This window comes from Ictidomys tridecemlineatus, chromosome 1 (genome assembly GCF_052094955.1).
Source record: "Ictidomys tridecemlineatus isolate mIctTri1 chromosome 1, mIctTri1.hap1, whole genome shotgun sequence".
Lineage (NCBI taxonomy): Eukaryota > Metazoa > Chordata > Mammalia > Rodentia > Sciuridae > Ictidomys > Ictidomys tridecemlineatus.
In genome coordinates this window covers 243,699,238-243,724,847 of record NC_135477.1, presented here as the reverse complement: position 1 = coordinate 243,724,847, position 25,610 = coordinate 243,699,238, and the positions used below count along the sequence as shown (strand labels likewise).

Below are 25,610 nucleotides of genomic sequence, written 5' to 3'. Positions count from 1 at the left end.
ATCTTCCAGACCCAGGCACCAAAGTGGTCTATCTAAAACTGAACATCTGGTCACTTAGCTCTTCTGCTTACAACTCCTCAGCAGCTCCATAACCTTTTGTCACCTAGGGAACTTGTTAAAGTGCAGATGTTTGAATGTTAGCCCACAAGATTTTGATTTGACTGGTGGAGAATTCCCAGACTTTGTTTCTCTGAACCACACCCTTAACATTTCTAATTCTTGGGGCTGGGGTTGTGGCTCAAGTGGTAGCATGCTCGCCTGGCATGCGCGAGGCACTGGGTTCAATCCTCAGCACCACATAAAAATAAAATAAAGATACTGTGTCCACCTTAAAAAAAAAAAAAAAAAAAACTAAAAAAAACAAAAAAAACATTTCTAATTCTTTGGTCTAATTCCCTGGTTCTGTGTTTTTTAACCAGCTCCCCAGGTTTGTAAGTGGCTCCTTGCTCACACTTTGAGAAACACTGTTGTAGTTTCAACAATGATTCCTTCCTGGACTGGGGTGTCTGTCAGCCTCGTGAGCTTCATTTCTGATCACTTGTCTTGAATTTTATATTTTGGCAATTTTAAACAGTTTTAATTTCCATTAGATGTCATGCTGATATAATTTATTTATGGATCAGTAGCACATTAAAATGGCTCAAAATGTAAAAGATACAGAATATAATTCAATAAAGACTTTCTTTTGTCATCTGTCATTCGGTTTTGGTCCCTGCAACTAACATCAGTTTCTTCTGTTTCCTTATAGAAATAGTCTGTATAAACACATCAGCAGTGGAAACATTCTTTACCCCATCCCTTTTTACTCAATGATAACATACTACTTAAGTTACTCTTCACTTTTTTTTAGCTTAATGGTATTTGTGGAGATTGGCATAAAGAACACTCTCATTCTTTAATAGTGTCTATTTCATGTTATTCCATTATGTGCACATTATTTAACACTTCAATTGATTTGACCTTCTATTAAATACATTCTTCAGTGAATAAAACTTGTGTTTATATGTGTGTAAATCAAGCTCTAAGATAAATACCTAAAAGTGGAATTGCTGAGTCAAAAGGCATAAGCATATGAAAATTTAATAAGTATTGCCAAATTGCCTTAAAAGATTATACCAGTTTACTTTAATCAGCAATGTGTGAGGGTACCTGTGTTTTCATAAACTGTTTATCAAATTTTGGAATCTTTACTAACCCAGTAGGTGAAAAATGGTATTTTAGGGAGATTTGATTTGCATCTCTCAGTGTCTTTTCCTTTGAAGTTCCCTTTGTGTTGAATGCTATTCTCCAACCTCTATCTAATTCCTGTTGTGAGGTAAGTCTCAAGACTTTTCTTTCTCAGGAAACCTTGTTAGCCAGTTTGTGCCCCTGTTTCTCTCTGCTACCAAGGTTGGGTTAGGTATTCTTCATTATATTTTCTTAGTATTTATTTGTGATTATTTTCTTCTCAACTGTAAATGGATTTCTGGACTAGAACTCTATCTTATCATCCTCTTTGATTCTCGCCCCCCCCCTTCCTAGAAAGGATGGTGAATGTTTGTGATGTTCTTTAATTTTAATTTTTTTCTCCCTGAGGCTGTGGACCAACTTTGTTCCAGTCCAGGTCCTTATTACCAGCTGTGGGTCTTTCAGATGTTAGTTACTAAAAGCTTAAGGCAGAGGTTACCAACACTGGTTCTTTGAAAGGGGTCAGGTTAAATATATTTGAGAAACATCAATCTAAAGAAAGGTTGATTTTTATTTGACCACAGGATTTTTTTGGGGGGTTGGGGTGTTGGGCAGAAAACAAAATTCTGTGCAACACAACTTAGAAAATAGAGGCTTACGGTACATACACACATTTTCATAAATATTTGCGAATAGGAGACTCATAAAGAAGTAGAAGGATTAAATATAACTAGCTGAAATGCTACCACTCCAGAGCCATTAACTATTAGAGCTCTGATTTTCAACCTTCACTATGTATGGGCAGTACCTGAGGAAGGATTGTGAAAACTACAAATATGTGGCCAATCATGAGATTATAAATAACATAATTTTTCATGTTGTCACTTTTCTTGTATTTTTAATTATATGACTTAAGCTCTAAGTAAGTGAAAGTGTTTATTGGGGAACATTAATATCTCAACTGGTAAAATGTAAGTTGATTTTATTTCATTATCAAGAACTTTATAATATCTTACAGAAATTTGTCCTTTCACAATATAAACAAGTGTGCCAGTTATTTTGTGTCTTAGGAAAATTCATTATCTTTTTTTTTCCCTTCATAATAGGCCATTGAGTGTGTGTTGTGCAGAAAATCAGACCAGCCTTTGTAAAACATTTACATTCAGGGAGGGATTACCCAGTTGTCTCCCTCTTCCTAACTGAAAGTTGGTACAATTATGTACTTAAAAAAGCACTGATTCAGTCACTTAAATTATACAGTTGTATTACTAAGGTAGATCATGGAATCGAACTGAAGATTTGTTCAATTTACCTTGGCTTGTATAGTGTTTTTTAAATGATTTTTTTTTTTGAGAAAGCTATACCTTTGAAGTCTTGTTTTTCTTTAAAGAAGTATTTTTTGTAATAGGAAGATAATTTTTAAAGTTAAGATCTACTTTAAAAAATACCTGCTACACTGTCATTATTTAGTGTCACCAGCATCTAGGAAATTTGTTAATTTGTTTTAAGTATCATCTTTATTTATTCATCAAGCCATTTACTGGGCACCTGCCAAACTACCAGGCATCATTCTAGGTCTGGGAGAATTAAGGATGAACAGAGTTTCCAAATCTATGGAGAAAATATATTATTTGGTATTATAAATGGTTCATGGGAATATAGAAAATGGAGAGATAGGTTATAAAGCAGGATAAAGAGAAGAAAAAAAAAGGAAGACATTTGATTTTTTAAAAAATTTTAATAGATTTTTTTTCAGTTATGGTTTATTTTAAATCTATAGAAAAATTTTAGAAACTTAACAAGTTTATCTTAAATAAACTTATTTATCTTAAATAAGATACCTGTGTATTCAGTTATCTAGACTTAGCTGATATTAACATTTTTTTCCATATTAACTTCAAGTTTTTCTAAAAGAAAATGTTACAGTTGCAATGAAAGACCTATCTAACCAACTTTTTCTGCTCCCTACCTCTCCAGAATTATACAGGTATATATCATTCTTATGCATATATTTCTACATTTATTAATATATATCCATAGACAGGTATAACATTAGTTTGTGTGTCTTGAAAAGTTATATCCAATGATACGTTTTTTAGAATATGTGTCTATTCTTTAGAAATATGCTTTTCTTATTTACTGTTGATTTTGAACTTTGTTGATACATGTTCATTTTAAATGCTGTATACTACTACATTGTTTGGATAATTGGGTTAAGCTTCATTTAGAAGTACAAATAATTTTTCCCAGAAGCATTGATTGAGTCCCTGAATCCACACATTTTCACACTTACTAAATTTTAACATTTTTGCCAGTATGATGAGGGTGAAATGTATTTTAAGATATTTAGATTAAGTATCGAAGAATGTGGAAGAATTTATATGGGTGAAGGGAATAGAACAATACTAGAAAGATAAGGTGAAGTTTATTTTGCAGTTAACAAAACTTCAAGCTTTTAAAACTCTAGTCCACCATCAGAAATATTTTATGTTGTGATTATTTACTTTTGAAATAGAGGAAAACAGGAAACAGGTTAGCCGAGTTACATAGTGTATTTTATTTTCTGTATAATCAGAATGCTAACTGTAATTGTAACCAGCTTAAAATTCATTGAAAAATCATTGCTCAGGAGTGAGTGTATTGAGGCCAGCAGGTAGGCTATACATGATAAGATGTGAGCTGTCATACTAAGGAGCTAACTTTCTCTTCTAGTTGGTTTCAAACCTTTTAACAGTGGAATACCATCCTTGCTCAGCCTCTTTTTATTTTCCCACTGGAATGAGGGCATAGGGGCCAATTTTTCTATGACTTCAGCATTTTGGGAATAGTATGAAAACACAATTTTGATGGTTGGGGGATTGTATTAGTCTAAGACATTGAAGGAAAGACTATTTTAGAAAAACTGAAGACAAGCTTTTGTATTAGCCCTGATAAGAGTTGAACTGCAGTAGTGCCAGTATGCACGTACTGGACACACTTTGGAAAAACAGTTTATGGAGTAATTATTGGACTTCCATCACTGCCTGGCTGTGCAGATTAAGTGGGAGAGAAGAATTAAGGGTTTATTCTGTTTACTAAATTAACTGACATATAATGCCCAGAAGAGCAGAATTATAGGGGTGGGGGATATGTAATCAAGTTTAGATCTTTTGGGGGAGATGTATTTGAACTACCTGTGGGTGAATGTAAAGATAGGCATTTGAAAATTCGAGCCTGTAGCTCAAGAGAGAGACTTGGGGAGCTGGGGTTACAGCTGAGTCATAGAGCGCTTGCCTAGCACAAGTGAAGCCCTGGGTTCAATTTCTCAGCATCATATTAAGAAATAAATAAAGTTATTGTGTTCATCTACAACTAAAAAGAAAAATAAATAAAAATTAAAAGAGAAAGGCTTAGGCTAACAAGATAGATTTTAAAGTCACTAACTTTTATAGTACTTGGTAGGTCGAATCCCTGGAGTAGGGGGATAAGGATACCAAAGATGGAGCAATACCAAGTGTAAGAGAGGAAGTAAACAGAATTAACAAAAGGAACACTGAAGTAGAGAACAATGGGGGAAGTAAAGGTGAGAGTCTGGGAAAAAGAGTAAGTGAATAGAAATCATCCAAGGTAAATATCAGATATATCTAAAAAAAATCTGTAGGGGTCAGTGCACTAGGCCTGAACATAATAGGTGAATATTGGATTTACTAATTCTTAATTAGGCAATTTTTAGTAATACTGAGTCTACCACTTGGTTAAGTGTGTATGACTTTAAGGATACTTAAATTATTCAGAGTGCATTTATTTAAGCTCTTAACTCAAAAGTTTGCATCTCAGATGTATTAAATTTAAGAAGATAGAACTCCTTCTCTTATTGAGCTTTCATAGAAATTGCTTGAAGTACAAAATAGTAACACTCAAATGAGTGGTAAACCAAGTTTTAAAATTTGTATTTGTAATGTGTTTGTTTGGATTAAGTAAAAAATGTTGGTGATAATTTAATGAAAGTGTCACAGACCACTTAGAAAATTATAAAACTGTAACATCTGACCTTAAAATGTGAAAAGTCTGGCTTTTTGGTAGTTTTTATAGGAGAAAATGTTGCTTACTACTGGAATGTATTCGTCTAGAGATATTTTAGATGCACCTTTTTATTGTTTTGAGATACGTGACAGTAGGGTATATTTTGACATATTACAAGGAGTGCAACCTATTCCAATTAGGATCCCATTCTTGTGGTTGTACATGATGTGGAGTTATACTGGCCATATATTCATATTTGAGCATAGGAGAGTTATGTCTAATTCATTCTACTGTCTTCCTATTCCCCCCATTTCCACTCCCTTCCCTTCATTACCCTTTGTTTAGTCCAATGAACTTTATACTTCTCCTTCTTACCCTCCCTTTTTATGGATTAGAATCCATATATCAGAGAGAACATTTGGCCTTTGGTTACTTGGGATTGGCGTATTTCATTAGTATGATATTCTCCAGTTCCATTCATTCACTGGCAAATGTCACAATTTCATTCTTCTTTATGGCTGAGTAATATTCCATTGTGTGTATATACCATATGTTATTTATCCATTTAGATGCACCTTTAAGTGTCTTTATATTCATTATTTTTAATGGAGAGAAGGATTAACAAGTTTTAAAAAAATTATTTGGCTACTAATGTGGAACATTGCAGAGATCAGAATGCATTCTACATTTCTTCTCTAACCTTTTGTAAAACATTTTATAAGAATTCATGTTGTTCTCATTTTTGGTGACTAAGATGTTTAAAATTGTTATTTTCAGAAATAGTAAAATTTTTACCAGTTTTTGCATATTATACAAATGTAAGAGCCAGTTGAATAGTACGTTAAAACTTTGTAGTTGATGCTGTTTAAGTGATTTTCTTAAATGCTTTCTCACTTATCTGCCTAGATTACTCTTTTTTTTTTTTTTTTGTGGTGCTAGGGCCTTGTGTGTGGGAGGCAAACACTCTACCGACTAAGCTATATACCCAACTCCCTAGATTACTTCTTGTTAATAAAGTTCAGTCAGCCATCCAGCTGGAGCTTTAAGGAAAATAAGTAATACAAAGACCTGTATTTGCTAAATGAATGTTGAACATGATTTATTAGAGAATTAGTTTACAAGAAGAAGTTTGAGTGGGAATAAGAATTTACGAAATGACATTTCTGCTCCAATGCTAAGTATTCTGATACTAAGTGAACTTCATATTTAGACTTGGAATTTAAGAAATTTTAGTGTTGCTAGCAATCATAGAAAAGTTGAAGTTTTTGTTCTCAAAGATTTTTTCCCCCCACAAATTAGACTTTTTCACTGTCTTAAGCCACTTAATCAGCTGCTGAGTGTCTGAATTTCCTGGAGCCTCCTGAGGACAAGGAAGTGAATTCATACATTTCTAAACAACAGAGTAGAATTTACAGGGCTAAGGTTTATATAGTCCAAACCCAAAATTGTAACATATCAAAAATTTGGATGGGGAATTGCAGTTTAAGCTATCTTTAAAAGTTTTATTTGCAGCAGGTCAGAAGCAGTCAATTTGACGAAATGTTGTAATAAACTTATTGTGTATTTGTGTTCATTCTTGGAGTCCTTGGCAACTTTCAGTGCTCCATTTAAAATACATTTGATCAAACTCAACTAATTCTTAAATGAACACAGGGGAAAAAAAGAACACAGTAGTCAGTATATTGAATACATAATAATGTTTTAGAGCTTAATTCTACATAAAGTGTTCACTGTAAAGTGATCGTGAAAAGCAATTCCTGTAACAAAATAATGTACTAAAATAACTAATCTTTCTGTGTTCCCTCTTGACCAGGTAAAGATGACCTGTTTTGCACACTTTTGTCACTTAGCTGAGTTATCTTCTACGGTATCTGCCTGTGTCCTATTCTGCTTTTCTGAAACGTGTCCTAAGCATTCCCACTCCCAAAGCTGAAACATGCACGAATGAATGAATATATTGAATACATACTTACTTGTCCAGCACCTAGGCACTGAGGGTACAGTGGTGAACAATATAAGATCACTGCTCTCCTGGTATTTACATACTAGGAAGGGGAGACAAAGAGATTTTAAAAACATACCCAAGATAATCTTAGGTGTGATAAATGCTTTTAAGGAAGCTAACAGGTTTGGAATGGATTAATTGGCGGTGGTGGCTGTTGTAGCTGAGACTGCAGCACCAATAGCTACTGTCCTCACAACCCAAAGTAGAGAAGAGCCAGGATTGTGCTGGGGGATAGAGAACATTCCAGCAAGCAAAGAAGAAACAGCTTTGTGAGAATAAGCCAATGAGACTAGAATGTAGGGAATAAAAAGAGAAAATGAGGTAGGAGAAGATGAGCAGAAGTCAGATCAGCTAGACCTTGGATAGTCAAGATACCTCCATATCTCTCGGCATTAAGCTGAGAGTGAGATGTGCATGGTATGCTACAGGGGCCAAGAGTAGAAGTAGAAGTAGGGGGCCCTGATTAGAGACTTGTGTAGTGATTCAAATGTGAGATCATGAGAGGTGGTGGTGAGGAGGAAAGATGTGCATGTATCAGACCTAGAATTTAGTACTGGATGTGAGAATAAGGGCGAAAGGAGGATTTTTGGCTGAAGTTTTACATGGAGAATCCTTGAGGTAGAAAATGAAAGGTTTGATGTTGAACATGTTAACCTGAGATGCCTATTAGACATCTTAAGAAAGATGTCAAACAGATAGTTGGATAAATCATGTTGAACCCTAAAGGTTAGGGATAGCAGTTTGGAATCATCTGTACAACATAAAGGTTTCTTTTAAAACCTTGAAACTAGCGATTACAGGAAAAGAGAAAAGAAAGACACTTCAGTCTGTACTTTTGGGAGGTAGGTAGTCCAATTTTGGTCAATCAATCCATGGCTGAGTAATGACAGCAGTAGTCTGAATAATGCTTGGTTCATCCATAATTAGAAATTCTTCTCTAAGAATAGTTTTTCAAACCTGATTTATTGATTAAAGTAGATGAAGGATTATCCAGTTATTACCTTGTCATACTTCCCTTCTAAAATAACATTTTGACATTGATTGGCTCTAAATATAATGAGTTTATGGATAGGCAATAAATTCTTGAACAAACTCTCTGATCTACTGAGAAATGTCGTCTATGTATTTTCACAGTAGCCAAATGTTTCTTTAGCTCCTTTTTTGAGGAACATATGTTATCCTTAGATTGTAAAATGAGGACCAAACTATTTTAATACTCTTAGTATTTGTAGGCAAAAGACTGGAAACACAGGTAACAAAGTATTAACACAAATTATCCCAGAGTAATAAGGTTATTTTAAAATTTTCTTTATGCATCCTCCATATTGTTAGTGTTATGTTTATAACTTTAAAAAAGTAAAATGAAAGGGGGACGAGGTGGCACACTGGAGGCTGAGGCAGTAAGATCACAAGTGTGAGACCAGCCTAGGCAAGTTGCGAGACCCTGTCCAGAACAGGAAGGACTGGGATTTGGAGTAGTGTTTATCTGGCATGCTTAAGGCCCAGGGTTTAATCCCTGACAATCCCTCTCCCTCCTCAAAAAGGAAAAGAAAACAAATACTCATTAAGATTATTGTTTAAAATTTGCTTTTACCTTATATGTTATTTAGTAAATAGTATAGTGATTTAAAGTAAAACACTTAAGATTTTATATTGGATAAGTACTTGAAAAGTTGATTCTGTACCATAAAGAAAATTATAAAGGAATTTGGAAAAGGGAAGAAAAATAACATGCTTTTGAATTCTACTAGCATTCACTCCAACGTACAGATTTTCTACTTGATTAAAATGGATGTTCATTGAGGATATTTCTGAGCTTCTCTCAACATTTTACTCTGTGGATTATTTAGAAGACATATACTTTAAAAGGAAACTATTAATGGTAAGATAGTTATACAGTACTACTCCAACCAATTAGGAAAAATAAATGTTGAAGGATATGTGACTATAAATTAAAAAGTCCTTTCTGAGGGGGCTAATCAACTCTTTGTGTAAATTGTGTAGGGTAAATTTCAAATACAGTTTGTAAGTCTGAACACAAGAATAGTAAATCCAAGTGGAATAAAGGTCATCTTAAGTGCCTCTAACAATATTAGTTTGTCTTTGGTCTTCAGGTAATATAGTAAAAAGAAACTATAAGTAATACAGTAAAAAGAAACACTCAAACAAAAAAACCCATTAAACTTTAAAACTTGCAGTTTTGAGATCCTGTTTAAACTTAATGCTGTATTTGATATTCAAACTAAATTAAGCTTGTCTGAAATCAGACTTTCTAGTTCAATTTGACCTTGTAGGTTTCACAGTCATTAAAATATACCTATAAGAAAATTCTGTATAGGTCTTTTAAAAGATATAATAACATCATATATAATAAATAGTAAAACAACATTTCTTATATTTTGATACAGCTTGCATTGAAAGGCTCTAGCTACAGTGGACTACTTGAACGACATCATATTCACACCAAAAATGTAGAACATATTATAGATAGTTTACGGTAAGTCTGTGGGATGGGGTCATGGGTGGGCTTTTATGTTTAAGACTTGGAATTTTTTATTTTGTACTAGTAGCTAATCCTTAAATTTTTAGTAAAAATTGTCATGATAAAATAATTTTTTAGAATATTATGTTGAGATTAATGGCCCTGATTTTATAGCTATCTGAAAGTAAATTTTTATTGTACTCTGAAAATTTCATAGGTATTTTCAGTTATTTGGTCTGCCACAGAAGTGCCTTTAATACAAAGAGTTAATTTAGTATACAGCAGGCTACAATTGTATATATATAATGTTTTATTTCTTAAAGAAGAATTGTAGATTATATGGTGTTTATTATAATATTATTTTGAGTGTTTGAAAATTATTAAGAAATAAGTTAACCTGGGACTAAATGTAGTCATTAAATGTTTATGTGTGTACTAGAGAATCAGTATGAGAACATGAAAATTGCAAAGTATTTTATTCTCTGTTTTAGTGTCTGCCACTCAGTGAAATGTGTTGAATTTCAAATAACAGCTATTAGGTTTTATAAAAAATTGTCTAGTTTTAGTCTTTTGAACCATTTTTTATCAATACATTTTAGTCTCAGAAGGAGTAGAGAAAATGAGATGAAATTCTGATTGATCAGTACTGTTGTTAGTTTTAAAGAATGTTTTTAAAGCACTTTGGAGACTCTGGTGATACCTTTTAGTTTATTCATTTGCCTCCTGACTTATCATAGTTAATTGGCTATTGTTATTAAATGAAAATAAATTGTATAAAGCTACACATGGATTTGCTTATACAACATAAAATTATTTTATGTCTCTTTTGCCTCTCAGAAAACCTACCCATATTATATGTTATCAATGAAAATTTAATAAAACCTTTACTTTTTTATCTTAGGAAAGAAGGAATTGAGGTTCGTCTGGTAAAGAGGAGAGAATATGATGAAGAGACTGTTCGGTGGGCAGATGCAGTCATAGCTGCAGGAGGTAACTGTCTTATAGAAATAAAGATGTTGGATTGTGGAAACGTTCTTTAATACATGTTATTCCCAAATATGTTTGCATATAGCTATTTTCAAGACTTTGGAGTCCTACCGGAAGAAAAAAAATTTTTTTTGAGAAAGAGAATTTTTTAATATTTATTTTTTAGTTTCGGTGGACACAACATCTTTATTTTTATGTGGTGCTGAAGATCGAACCCAGCGCCCCGCATATGCTAGGCAAGCGCGCTACCGCTTGAGCCATATCCCCAGTCTCCCCCCCCCTTTTTTTAAGGATAAGTTTTAAAACAGGCAAGTTTTATTTAGTCATTTCTTTATTTTTGTGGTACTGGGGAATGAACCCAGGAATGCTCTACCACTGAGATATCCCTAGCCCTCTTTATTTCTTACTTTCGAGACAGAGTTTTGCTAAGTTGATGAGGCTGTTCTTGAAGTTGCAATCTTCCTGCCTCCTCAAGTGTCCTGAGTTGCTGGGATTATAGGTGTGTGCCACCATGCCTGAAGAAACATCTCTGTTTTATACAATATTCCATATTTATAATTAATGATCTTACTGTGAGGTTTCACATATCTATTTCTGTGTGTATGTTTAAAGTGTGCTTATAACTTCAAATATAGTTCAGAGGATTAGTTCTAATTGTATTTTGGTTTATGCTAGTCTTTAAAAAAATAAAAAATGAAGTTGATAGTGTAGTGAAACTAGATAAATTCTGTCTCTTTTTGGCTCCAATATACTTACACTAATTTTTTTTTTCCCTGAATTGTATTATTGTTACTGACCATCCATTCTAAACCTTTACATTGACAGTAGTTGTTAGAAGACTCTAAAGTTGGACACTTCATGTGTTCTCACTAAAATAATTTGTGAATTTGGACTGGTGTTATAGGAGGAGGAAAGATAAATTTTGGGATTGGAGCAGTGGTTCCCAACTGGGTAGACATGTTGCTAAACATTCTGTATGCACAGGACAGCTCAGCAGCAAAGAATTTTTCTGCTTACCATGTCAGTTTTGCCACCTTTGAAATTCAGAATTAGAGTGGTGGGGATGATAACATAGGTGGAGGAGGTAGAAAGGAAGAGGGGGAGGCTCTGGCAGTCAACATGGTAGGATGTGATTGTTAAAACAAAGGTGGTCGTTTTGAAAATGATGTAAAAAAACAGGTTGTAAAACATAGGTCTGGTTATGTCTTTTGTCACAGGTGATGGCACAATGCTTCTGGCAGCAAGTAAAGTCTTGGATAGACTGAAACCAGTTATAGGGGTAAACACTGATCCAGAACGGTAAGGAAGAACAGGTTCTTTTGGCATTTTGTTTGTGGGTTTTTTTTTTTCTTTTCAAGTTATATGTACAGATAATTCTATGTTTTTTTATATAGAATGTATAAGAAATCTTAAAATTCACAAACTATTTTTTATTTACTGTAGTCATACTGTTAGGCTCTGTTAGAGGAATTTTACTGTGGTACATGATATTTAAATAGAAGCATCAGCATTTCTGGCTACCATGAACATTAGAACCATGTTCCAAAAACAGTGATAAAAATTTGGCATATAGAATGATTCACCGTCTTTACTAGGGTTGTCTGTTATGTGGGTTTTCAAGGACAGATCTAATTATTGCTCAGACAGAAATACATATGCATCTCTCTGGTGTTGGTGTTAATTGTGTTATGGGATGGACTAATCCTCATATTTAGCTTTTTAGGTTGTTTGAGAGTAGGATCTGTGATAGAATAGACCTGAGCTCTTGAACAAATGTATGTTGGGACTTTTGATATGTGCTGAAGAGGGATAAGTTAATAATATTCCATCTTCTGTCCTTCCTAATTATTACATTCCTAATTATGCTGATGGTTCTGATTTACTTCAAGAATAGACCTATCCAAACACTATTGTGTTTATTTTATTTTCTTTCCTAGCTTCCCTGGTATTTAACCTTATTTTATTCCAGTCATTCACAGCCATTACCATACCTGGACTTCATGATCATTTGGAATTTTCCCTTCTTTACAATCCACTCTGAACATAGTCTCCTACCTTAACAGCAGTTTTATTCCCTTATCCCAGTAAATCCGCCCTTTGAAAGAGTGCTTAGCCTCTCTTTTTTTCTTCATTTAATTCTTCACTTTATTTACTTTCTTGACAATTTCTTAAATATTTTTATTCATTCCTATATCAGTCTGTTATATTCTTTCTACTACTATAATAGAGTTGGAAAGATATCTGGGGAAAGAGATCATAGAAATGTGGGCACTTCCAAATTGAAGTCTTCAGGGCTTAGAACAGGATCCTTAGAGTTGACTGTACAGGCAGCCCTGGTCATCTCTCTTTCCCATTTCCTGTGGTGGCTACTTTAAGATTGGCTCCTTAGCTTTTCAATACTGCCCTTATCCCTTTCCTTCCTTCCCTTCCTTCCCTTCCTTCCCTTCCTTCCCTTCCTTCCCTTCCTTCCCTTCCTTCCCTTCCTTCCCTTCCTTCCCTTCCTTCCCTTCCTTCCCTTCCTTCCCTTCCTTCCCTTCCTTCCCTTCCTTCCCTTCCTTCCCTTCCTTCCCTTCCTTCCCTTCCTTCCCTTCCTTCCCTTCCTTCCCTTCCTTCCCTTCCTTCCCTTCCTTCCCTTCCTTCCTTCCTTCCTTCCTTCCTTCCTTCCTTCCTTCCTTCCTTCCTTCCTTCCTTCCTTCCTTCCATAAGATTCTCTTTTCTCACACAAGAAATGAAACTTCCTAAATTTTCTCAGGGGAAAAAAATCTTGTTCTATGATTTGTTCCTTTTGCCCTCTCTTCTTTTGCATTTATTTTCTCTTAGCCTTAAATCTCTTAGCCAGACTTCTGTTTATTCAAGAAAATTTCTCTGTTGTTTATTATCCCATCTCCTTCCCTTTAGCCCCTAGCTTTTTATCTCTGCTTCCTCACTGCCCAATTATTTCTAAACCTTTGTGTTTTTTTTTTTCTGAATTTTCCCCTGACTAGTTCATTGATGATGTGTTTGCCTTACATCTCAGTGGCTTCCTAGTTACTGAGTTTACTGTACATTTTAGTCCTTTTCTTACTAGATTCCTGGAAAGTTTGTAGTGTTGACTGATCATTTGCTGCATGTGTACTTCATTGGTGTTTATGATGTGCTTTCTTCTCTATGACTACTTCTTTGTGTCTTTTGAAGGATTTTACTTTTTGTTCACTGCTTAATTACTGTTGTGCTCTGGACCATTTTTTTAACTCCTTCATTCTCTATACCATCTTCTTTCTTCCATTCTCATCCTTAGTCTCTTCTTGCTGCAGCTAGCAATGATATTATGTGACTTCCGTACTCAAGAGTATTATGGTGATCTTCCTTCTAACTCAGAATAGAATTTAATTCTTTGGTAAAGCTGGCTTGGCCAACTCATTCTGCTTTTCCTAGGAAGTTTCTAATTTTAGTTATGAAAGTGTTGTATCCCAGGAAATTGTCAGTCCCAGGCAAACTGGGGGACAGTTGATCACAGTGACTTACATAGCTCTACATTATCTGGCTCCTTTCTGTACTCTTTCTCTTCTATTATTTTTCCCTTTTTTTCATGATATTCTAGCACTATGGGCTTTGATTGGATATATTGAAAATGCAGCATATCAGGGATGGGGTTGTAGCTCAGTGGTAGAGTGCTTGCTTAGCACACATGAGGCACTGGGTTTTGATCCTCAGCACCACATAAAAATAAATAAATAAAATAAAGGTATTGGATCCATCTATAACTAAAAAAAAAAAGAAAAAAATTAAAACAAAAACAAAAGAAAATGCAGCCTATCTACAAATGTTCTCTCCTTTTCTCTTTGGCATGCTTGATGAATGGAATCATCACATATGCTTGAGTCACATATGTGACTACTTCTCCTTCACTGTATCATCAAATTGATTCTAAGTTTAAGGAATCTTATTCTTGAGTCCATGGCTGGTTGTCCTAGGGCTGCCACTAAGCATAGCTTAAATCATTCCAATAACTCTCAATCTCTCACCTTCCAACCCATCTTTTACACTTTGCCATCTTCTGAAATGTAAATCTGATTATATCCATTTCTTCTGTGTTAGCTCTTTGTTGCTGTGACAAAATTACCTGACAGAGCAAGAGGAAGAAAGTTTATTTGGGTTCACAGTTTCAGAGGTTCAGTCCATGGTTGGCCAATTCCATTGCTTTGGTCCTGAGGTGAGGCAGAACATCACACGGAAGCAGAGAGAGGTATCAGGGACAAAATATGAATTCCAAAAACCTGCCCCCAGTGATCTGCTGCTTCTGGCCATGACCCACCTGCCTACAGTTACTACCCGGTTAGTTCATTCAAATTATTAATCCATCAATTGGATTCATCTATTGATTAGGTTATACCTTTTATTTCACCTTCATTAACACAGGAGCATTAATACAGGGACACCTCATATTCAAACCTTAATGAAAAGATTTAATTAAAAAATTTTTAGGATTTTCCTATTGCCTTTAAGAGACATTGCAAATTCCTTAGTTAATATGTATGATCTTTCAACGTCTGTTACTTATCTGCTTTTCTAGTTTCATCTATCCTCATATACTCACAGGCATTCTATTCTTCAGCTACAAAGTTATATACACATATTGAAACCCTTCTGGGAACAGCCTAGGATTCTTCTTAAAGGCTTAGGACAAAATCTAACTGTATGAGTATCTGCTAATACCATGTATGGAGGCTCTGAGCTGCTCTTACTCTGGTGAGAAGCTTTGTTGATACATAAAATAGTGCATGATTTGAAAAGGTGAGACTTCTCCAGAATGCCTTTTTTTTGGTACCAGGGATTGAACCCCGCAGTGCTTAACCACTGAACCACATATCCAGGGTCTTGCTAAGTTGCTTAGGGCTTCTCTGAATTGCTGAGGCAGCTTTGAACTTGTGATCCTCCTGCTTTCTGAGCTGCTGGATTACAGACGTGTGCCACCACTGGTTGGAATGCTCATTTTGTATGTGTGTGCTTTTATGTATACCTCTGCCAGCCTATCCTTAGCCATTCCTTTAAGACTGAGTGTACAAATTCATTTCTATAGTTTTTGTTTATTCAAGACCAGTTCCTCTCCTGGGTTCTAACTGGAGTCTGTATCCAGAGAGCATTCCCTTTATATTGTTTTCTGTTTATCTCCTCTGTTAGACTATACATTTAGGACCTTGTATTTTAATTTCTATCATTAGCATAATTTTTTGTGTGGGGCAATAAACATTTGAAAAATGACTGATTAATTAAATGGTCTTAAGGAGCAGGGCTAGGACTTCAATCTAGCTGTGTAAATATTCCCTGAGTGTAAATAATTGAGATCATTAGTCCAATAACTAACTTTTGATTGCCTTCAGGGTTGATATCTGGGATTTAGAATTTCTTAATAGCCTATTTGTATCATTAAGGTATGAGATACTTTAGTAATCATATTTTACAGTTTGTTGAACTATATTTTTCTTTAAAGAGCTGACTTAATATTCATAAACTTGTGGGGATTTTGAAACTGGTAAGCAGATTGTGCTAATATAGCTATTTTCTCCCTAGAATAGTAGATTTCAAAAATTGTTTTCTCTTCTTGACACTAGGGGAATATGTTAGGCCTCCTGACATAACATATTGTTATTTAATTCAGATTGTCTCAAATTCAGGTTTTTTCTGTATTATTTATGAAATGTTACATAACAAATCACTTGCAAACCTAGTGGCCTTAAACAATTATTTATTATTTCTTGTGTTCCCTTTGTATCAGGAATTTAGGAGGAGGTTGGCTGGGTAGTTTGGGGCTGGGGGTCTCTCCTGAGGTCATAGTCAGACATCAGCTTGGCTGCAGGCATCTGAAGGCTTCACTTGGTATGGAGCATCCACTTCCAAGATGGTTCACACACTTAGACTCATTCATATAAATTAGATGTGATTTCAGTCTGTCTTCTGTATTCTTTAACTACTCTACTGAGCTTGGTAAATAATGAACATTTGAATGATTAATATTGAAAATGAGTAGAGGACAAGCGGTAGCCAGCCTCTGGGTATTTATATTCTCTGTGTCCTCTCTCCCTCTGTTTTCAATCAGGGCTGGTCTATCGGACCAACAAAATATGATTTGACAATGTGAGGATAACAAGGCCAGTCATAAATGGTATATTGCAACTTCTGTAATATTTTTTTGGATTGCTCATTCTGGGGTAAGTCAGTTATATGATGTGAGGTCACTCAAGCAGCCCTTTGGAGAGCCTCTCAAGGAGAGAAATCAAGGCCTCCTGCCAACAGCCAGCAGCAGTTTGCCAACATTGAGCAACCTGAAAGTGGATCTGATAGCTCATGTCAAGCCCTCAGAAACTTGCAGTCCTGATTGAGATGTGACTATAATCTCATGAGAGATCCTTCTCTCTACAGTGTTTCAGACTTGCAGTTGACCTCAGGTATTGTTCTATCAAATGATTGTTGAGACCTTTTATACACTTAACACTGTGTGAAGTATTACAGTGAACAAAAAAATTTAAAAACTTAGACCCTGTCTTTTCTTAACTTCAGTGTTGACCCTCTTAGATGAAGGAACTGACTAGTCACAACTTGGCAAAACCTTTTGTCTCCTCACTTTATGCTTATAAATTAATTTAAATTTGTTGTCACGAGTTTATTTTGCCAAGCCTGCCTTCAGTCATTCCTTCAAGATCAAAGCAGCATACAATTGATGATGTGTTGTTTTGCTGGACTTTATTGGGAGCCATATGGTCTCATTTTCCTGTAGCAACTTACAGGGAATCTTAACACTTTGAAATTTGCAATTTGTTTTCTTCTTCAATATATGAATTTGTTGAAGTTCATCCTTATATTTTTTTTAAATAAATGAAAATCGACTTAAACTTTCTTAGTTCTCTTTTTATTTAAGAATATCTTAAATGACATTTAAAAAGGGATTATGGTTCAAAATGCTTTTGTATAAATAATTTGATTCCTCAGAATAACCTTTCATGGTTGATGGTTTTATCATGATTTTAGAAAGAAGGATATTGATACTAAAGTGGGTTGTCCAAAGGTAATAGTTAAAAAATTTAAAGGTAAAATGAAAATATCACTAAACTATTAGATAACAGAGTAGTTAATAGTAGATTTGCTCTTATTTCACCATAATGTGGGAATTTTATATTATGACATTAAAACTGATGTCAACTACTATTTCCATTCTTGTTGAAAGTACAGACAGTTCTGTGGCAAAAAAATGAAGTATAGGGTAGAATTTTAAAATTTTTCTAATTGATTTTTGTAATTTTGTGATGCTTTTTGAATTTTTTCCTTCACCTTTTTTCTTCTCCCCTTTACACCACCCTAAAATCTCTTTTAATATAAAGGTCAGAGGGTCACTTATGTCTGCCTGTTCGATATACACATTCCTTCCCAGAAGCCTTACAGAAGTTCTATCGTGGTGAGTTCAGGTAGGAATTTTTTTACTATTGTTTTTATATTTAATAAGTATGTACTATTAGTAATGATGTTTTTTAAATGGAACAAGTCAGATATTTGGATTATTTCATAGTTATAGCAGTAGCCATAAAATGTAATATATCACCTGAGTCATGAGCAGATCAGACTTACCTTCCCCTAGTCCACTTGGAATCCTGTAAAAGAACCTTGACAAATGTTACTTGGCCTTAAATACAAGTAGAATTTTTTCTTTTTCAGTGTGATAGAGACCTGTCTCTACTTTCTTAACCTTATAATATGTTTTTAGTAGTTTAATAGAAAAATGGTTAAAAGTGTTAAAATTAAAGGTTCAAATTCTGAGATTTTATATTTTTTATACTTATCTTTTATCCAGTAATGAATGTAGGGTTGGATATTTAATCCAGCAGTGCTGAAATTCCTGGTATCTCTGTCTTACATATGATGTGTTTCTTGAGAAGCAGAGAGGGATTTTAAAAAGTTTCTTTTTACTTCATGTGTTCATGAAAAGAGGCTAGTGGATACAGAACCTGAGATAGGGTTAGCTGATTATATATGAAATAGGGAAAGCCAAGTTGGACTACTTTTTTGTAGTTTGGAGAAACTTTTTCCCTATATATTTACACAATTGTTTTAACTTTTTTTAAAAAAATGTTTTTATTTTGACACAGAGTAATTGTACATATTTATAGGATAGAATATTACATTTTGATGGATGTATATAATGTATAATGATCAGATCAGGGTAATTGGCATATTCATCACCTCAGACATTTTTTATTTCTTTGCATTGAGAACATTCGAAATCCTTTCTACTAGATATTTTGAAATATTCAATTAATGTCAACTATAGTCATCCTTTTGTGTTATAGAACAAAAGTTATTCTTCCTACTCAACTGCACTCCAAAGTCTTGACTTTTCTAGAATCACTTATCATTGATTTCAGTTTCTAGGTCATTTCAGAAATTTGATACCTATAGAAATTACTGTAACTCCCCAAGTGGGAATATACTTTTGTATGCTTATCCAGCAGAATCTGTCCTATTGGTTTTGAAATCAATTAAACACAATTCCTTTTTTCTTTACTTTTACCAAAAGCATCATATAAGACTTTAGTGTAATGTTACATTTGTTTTAATCTTTTTCCTTTTATTGCCTTAAAAATACCATCATTATGAAATTTTGGGGGAATATAATACAACCACCTTAACATGATACTTTTTTGATTTTAGAATACTTTTTTTTTTTGTATAATACTTTTTGCTGAGGAAAATATAAGACTATGTCTAGCTCAATTGTCCAGGACTTAATAGATTCCTGATAAAAGGGTTTCATTTTAGTTCAAATTACTTGGAAGACTTTGTATGAATATGTTAGGTATTTCTATTATAACTGAAAAGAAAAATAAACATCCGAATCTGTCTTCGAACAGGAACCTGGATTTTAGGTGTTTCTGGTATAATTTATCATAGAATAGCCTGTTTTGAATATGCATTTTTACTTTTTAAATTTATTATTTTGTCTAATCCTTAGTGTAGTGTATTCTGTTTTAGCCTAACTTTCTTTTCTTTACTCTTCTAAGGTGGTTATGGAGGCAGCGTATCAGGTTATACCTTGAAGGGACTGGCATAAACCCCATTCCTGTGGACCTTCATGAACAGCAACTAAGTCTGAATCAGCATAGCAGAGCCTTCAACATTGAAAGAGTTGATGATGAAAGTAGGTAGATTGGAAATAAGAATCAGCGTTTAGGGCAATATTTAACTTCTGGTTCTTTTGACTTCTAATTCTGTGGGGTATAATTTATAGTTAACTTAGTGCCCCTGACAATACTTAAGGAAGTACAGTGAAGTCCTTCTGCTGTAAAATTTATTGTAATTAAAATCCAGAATAAGAAATATAGCATATTTCTAGAGAAAATGTTTTCTGGAACAGGTTTAAAAACTAGGTCAGGGAAAGATTATGAAATACCTAAATGAATAGTTGATATTTAAGGGAAGATCTTTGGACTTACTCTTTGAAATCTCAAGAGAAAAGAAAAAGCAATGATATAAAATGAGCTAATCTGGAGAAAATTTCATATTATACCTTAAGGTACATTTACCATAGTTACTGTTATTAAATAAAACCTTTTTAGCTCAGCACAGGGGCTCAAGCCTGTAATCCCTGTATTTGGGAGGCTGAGACATGAGGATTACAAGTTCAAAGCCATCCCAGCAATTGGAGGCCCTAAGCAACTTAGCAAGACCCTGTCTCAAAATAAAAAATAAAAAAAGGGGCTGGGGACATGGCTCAGTCATTAAGTGCCCCTGGGTTCAATTGCTGTACCTAAACAAAATAAAACCAAACTTTTTGTTGGGAAAATTTGCATTCCAGCTTTAAGATTTGCATTTGAAGTATTTTAAGGAGAATATAAAGGGAAGGTAATTTGTACCTTTTCTATATAAGGGTTAAGGTGAATTCTCAATTGTGAGCTAATTTATGGATTATTATTTAGCTAAATTTTTCTAGTTTTTCCAGAAATTGTAAGATTCTCCTGGTGCAGGAAGATCCCAAGAGAAATATTTGTAGACTGTATAAAAAGATACTTTTTTCCTCCAATGTTTCATTTTTCTTGGTAAACTTATCAGGAATCTATATTTTACGTTCTTGCTTTCTGTCTCTGCTCTGTCATGCTACCTGATGTTTATATCCTTTTAATTTTCTTTCAGAGCTTTTTCATGGTAGTTTATAGATTTATAGTCTAACAAGCTTGTAAAGTGTATAGTTTTTGCTAGATGTACTGGTTCACTCCTGTAATCCCAGTGACTCATTCTGAGGCAGGAGGATCTCAAGTTCCAGGCCAGCCTCAGCAATTTAGTGAGACTGTCTCAAAATGAAAAGATAAAAAGGACTGGGGATATAGCTTAGTGCTAAAACATTCCTGGGTTCAGTTGCCAGTAAGAGAAGGAAAAAAGTGATTTTTTTCCCCCAAATAAAACTCCACTTGATTTTTAAGAAAATTTTAAAGAAATTATATCCTTGTGAATTCTTGCTATTGTTGTTAAAAACCATTAGTAACTATTAATATTTTAAAATCATAGATATTTTACTTTTCACTTACTGAAAGAAATTACTGCTCTATTCAAAAGATAGTGAATTGGCCCTTTTCATCAGTAGTCATTTAATTTAAAAAAATATGTACACTGATATACAGAGATTCACTACTTAGATACCCACCTCAGATTCAGTGGGTTTAGTTTATAAACTAAGTAGTTCATATATAGAAACAAGTACATATAAATTTATGTCCAGGATGTTCACATCTGATTAATGGGAGTTGTACAAAAAGAAGAGAAAAAATGTTCAAAATAAAAAAATAATACAAGAACTGGGTAATTCGAGCCAGTGGCTTGGGAAGCTGAGACAAGAGGATCGCAAGTTCAAGACCATCGTTAGCAACTTAGTGAGACCCTGTCTTCAAAAAAATAAAAAGGACTGGGCATATAGCTCAGTGGTAAAGGGCCTCTGGGTTCAGTCCCTAATTCCACCCCCTCAAAAAAAGAATTAAATTTTTTTTAAAAAGTACATGACAATGTACCCTATAAATTAATAATTTAGTAATTTTCTTATTTTCTAGGCTGGTTGTACTAATTAGAGAGGTGAATTGTTTTGACAAACAATACTCGATATATTTGTGGATTAATGCAATAAAGATTTATTTCTAGATCAAACACTGAGAGGTGTTTAGGCAATCCAGGCTCCTTCTAAATTGTGCTCCTGCCATATTCTAAGGCCTCTGAGTTTCTACTGTACCCTCTGCTTTTTTGTTGGGTGAAGAATCTAGGCAGGATGAAGGATCTTAAGAAAGTTTTAAGAGCCATGCCTTTTCATCACTTTGCCCACTTTCCATTGGCCATTACCTGCTCAGGGCTCCAACCCAGTGTGAGCTGATGTGGAAATAAAATCTAGCAGTATGAGAATGTGAGAGAATTACAGTGTGGTAGTCTCTGTCACAAGTTTAACATTTCTATAGTAAAAAATGGAGTTTAAAACTTCATAATTGATTCTCTTGGACTCATGTCCTATTGAAACAAGTTATAGATGGACAGTTTTGTGATTAGGTAAAGTTTGGTAGTCACTTAGCATGAAAGAAAATATTGGATGATTAATGAAATCAAATTAGATGATTAATGAAACATAAAGTAATTTTATTCTCTCCATCATTTGATTTGACAAAAGTTTTAAGATGACCACTCAGCAAGCACATACAGTAAAAATGTTAATATGGAGATGAAAATTAGGGAAAATAGGAATAGGGAAAGTCAAGATCACATTTAAAAACATATATGGTTCCCACAGTTCTGTAATAGTTCAAATTTATTAGTTACTACTCACTTTTGAATACGTGTAGAAAATTTGTAGGGTTGGAAGTTTAAAACAAATTCTTTCAATTACCTTATTTAAAGAAAAAGAATTTAAGTGGGGCAAGTGGCACAGACTTGAAGTCTCAGTGACTGGGGGGATGGGAGGGTAAGGCAGGAGGATCACAAGTTTGAGGCCTGCCACAGCAGTTTAGTGAGGCCGTAAGCAATTTAGTGAGACCTTATCTGTCTCAAAAATTAAAAAAAAAAAAAAGGGGGGGGGGACTGAGCATGTAGCTCAGAGATATAGTGCCCTTGGGTTCAATCCCCAGTACCAAATAAACCAAAAAAATTTAAACAATAAATTTTAGTGTTTTACATTTGTGAAACTTTCAGGAAGCCATGAATATATCTAGTAGCAAATTAAGATGGTTTCAAAAGTTAGCCTGTTTTACAGTCTTAAGTGCAGTCAGATTTGATTAAGCACAAAGTCTTTTTATATAGCTATTTGTGTCAAACTTTGTCTACTGTGTTATGAGTTCAAACTGATAATTTAGGCAAATAGCAGGTGCTCAAAAGATTGTTTGTATTGTAATAACAATATTTTGTATTTGAAGGAATAGTTAAATAAGAAAAATATAATTAGTGTTCTCTTTAGTAAACATAAAAATATAAAATTAGGCTAGCCAGTCAGAGGAGAATAGATCAGTGACTGTTTTTGGTGACATTGGTGCTTTATTAGTGTATTCAGTATCTGTTGTGTATTAGTATCTGTTATCTATTGCTGTGTAACAAATCATTGCAACATTTAGTATTTTAAATATTTATAATCTTATATAGATTGTGAGGGTCAAGAATCCAGGAGCATCTTGACTGAATATTTTTGGTTTAGGGTCTGAAGATGGGATTAGGACTGGAGAATTTGCTTCCCAGTTTATCACCTGTTAGCATGTGGCTTCTGTTCCTTAGCACATTTGCATCTCCAGAGAGCTGCTTGTTGCACACCTTTCCCTAAACAAGTGAGCTGAGAGAGAGGGGCCAATGTAGAAGCCAGTATCTTCTTTCCTAATCTACCAACCTGCCATATTCTATTTGTCAGTTTGGACAACTCTGTTTTTTGATGTAGGAGAGTAGGTGTATTCACAAGGGTCTGAATACCAGGAGGCCTGAATCATTGGGGACCATCTTAGAGGCTGCCTACCACAAAGGGATTGATTTTTAAGTATGGATTTAGGAAAAATGGTAGAAGAGACAGAAAAGTGAACTTGCCACATGGTACTTGTCTATTATGTGATACTTGAGTGCAATAAATCTGCTACTTGTGACATTGAGAAGATAAGATTGGCATTTCTGTTTGGAAACTGATGAAGTTAAGGGGAAACTCTTGAAGGTAATAATTTCAAGTTTATCCAAAAAAAAAAAAAACACTAAAAATCTTTTGGAGTTTTCTGGCATGGAGTGATGCTTAAATAATTATCAAGGAAAATGACTTAAACGAAGCACACAGCCATATAGATTTAAAAAATAAAAGATGACATGTTTTAGGAGTCCCAAAGGGAGATTTTTTAGTGTTTCTATGATGCTTTTGTAGCTAAAAACCTTTTTTGAGGCTTTATTTGAAAACAAAATAACTGATTTTATTCTTCCATTTCTAGTTTGGTTTCTAACATGAACCATGCATGTAATTTGATCCCTAAATCCAAGATGGCATTTCTTTAGGTGTACTTTGTCAGTTTTTTAAAAAATATATATTTGCCTTTTTTACATACCTTTATTTTATTTTTTTATTTTTATGTGGTACTGAGGATCAAACCCAGTGCCTCACACATACTAAGCAAGTGCTGTGCCACTGAACTATAACCACAGCCCTACTTGGTCAGTTTTACCTCTGAAACTTGCAGGGTATAAAGCTGTGACAAGGACTGTGAATTGAATTAATGTATTTTATTACTCTGGAAAAATTATTTCAAGAATAAATGAGGTTTAATCTGGAGAAACAGAAGCTTTATTTGTTTGGTATAAGGTTAGATGACTTTAAGGTTTATATTTTGTATACTTTAAGATATTTACTTTATATGTTAACTGTAATAGGTAATATGATTTTATTAAAACTGAAATTTTTAATGTTTCACAAATTTTTATTATAATACTTCTAAAATTCAAGGAGCTCTCTTGGTAATTTTTTTCCTTCCTATTACTGCAGGGTCGGAGACTTCAGGACCCCAACTTTTGCCAGTGAGAGCTCTAAATGAAGTCTTTATTGGGGAGAGTCTATCATCCAGGTATTTTTACCTATGATCTTGATTATATAATTTAATATGTTAGTACTTTTTGGATATTAATGTCCAAAAGTTGACTAAGATTTGTGAATAATTAATACTGTATAAGTAGTAGAAATTATTTAATGAAATTTTTCCCTAAACCATCATACCTATTGATACATATTAAGGGAAAAGAAAGGTTCATGACCAGAAAAATTTGTGAAACCCTACATTAAACAGTATCAGGTTTCTTTAATACTTCCCAGTATCTTTATTATATTAGGTGCTTTGTAAATATTTAATGAGGGATGTAGTAAGTGTATATTTGCAATTGATATAATATTCTATATTATAGATAGTTCATATTAAATTTTTCCACTAGAGCTGAGTGCAATGGCATATGCCAATAGTCCCAGCTACTTGGAAGACTGAGTTAGGAGGATTGCTTGAATTTAGGAGTTTGAAGCCAACCTGGGTCATATAGCAAGACCTTTCTCAAATAATAGAGAATTTCTCCATTAATTGGTCTTAGTGTCTTAAAGTTGATTTGTTTGCTTGCTTGGTTTTAACCAATATCCAATTAAGAATCACACATTGCATCTGCTCATTTGTAGTCCTTTAAAATTAAGAATAGCTCCTTAGCCCCACCTGTTTTGTCATTTATGATATTAATAATTTAGAGTAGTCTAAGCCAGCTGGTTTGCAGAATTACCATTTTTTCTTTTTTATTTGTATAATTTTGTTTTCACTTCATGATAAGATTCAGATAAGGCATTATTGACAATAATGCTACCTAGGTGGTAATGTGTTCTTTTTAGTGTAACACATTTGAAGAAAATTATATTGATAGTTTGCTTTAGTCAGCTTTTTCACTGCTGTAACTAAAAGACCCAACCAGAACAATTGTAGAGGAGGA

At 34.0% G+C, this 25,610-nt stretch overlaps 1 protein-coding gene across 3 annotated transcripts in view; it reads left to right on the top strand.

Annotated features, from left to right (window-relative positions):
• Nadk2 (NAD kinase 2, mitochondrial) overlaps positions 1-25,610 on the top strand; it is a 46,768-nt gene that overhangs the window by 3,898 nt on the left and 17,260 nt on the right. For 2 of the 3 annotated variants that reach the window (XM_005325633.5, XM_005325634.5), the window contains exons 2-7: positions 9,583-9,671; positions 10,558-10,646; positions 11,861-11,942; positions 17,999-18,082; positions 19,673-19,809; positions 24,637-24,715. In XM_005325633.5, the coding sequence (XP_005325690.1) occupies positions 9,583-9,671; positions 10,558-10,646; positions 11,861-11,942; positions 17,999-18,082; positions 19,673-19,809; positions 24,637-24,715 (560 nt within the window). Of the gene's footprint in view, positions 1-8,925; positions 9,057-9,582; positions 9,672-10,557; positions 10,647-11,860; positions 11,943-17,998; positions 18,083-19,672; positions 19,810-24,636; positions 24,716-25,610 lie in introns of all 3 variants that reach the window. The other variant, XM_040273726.2, reaches the window with a different exon arrangement.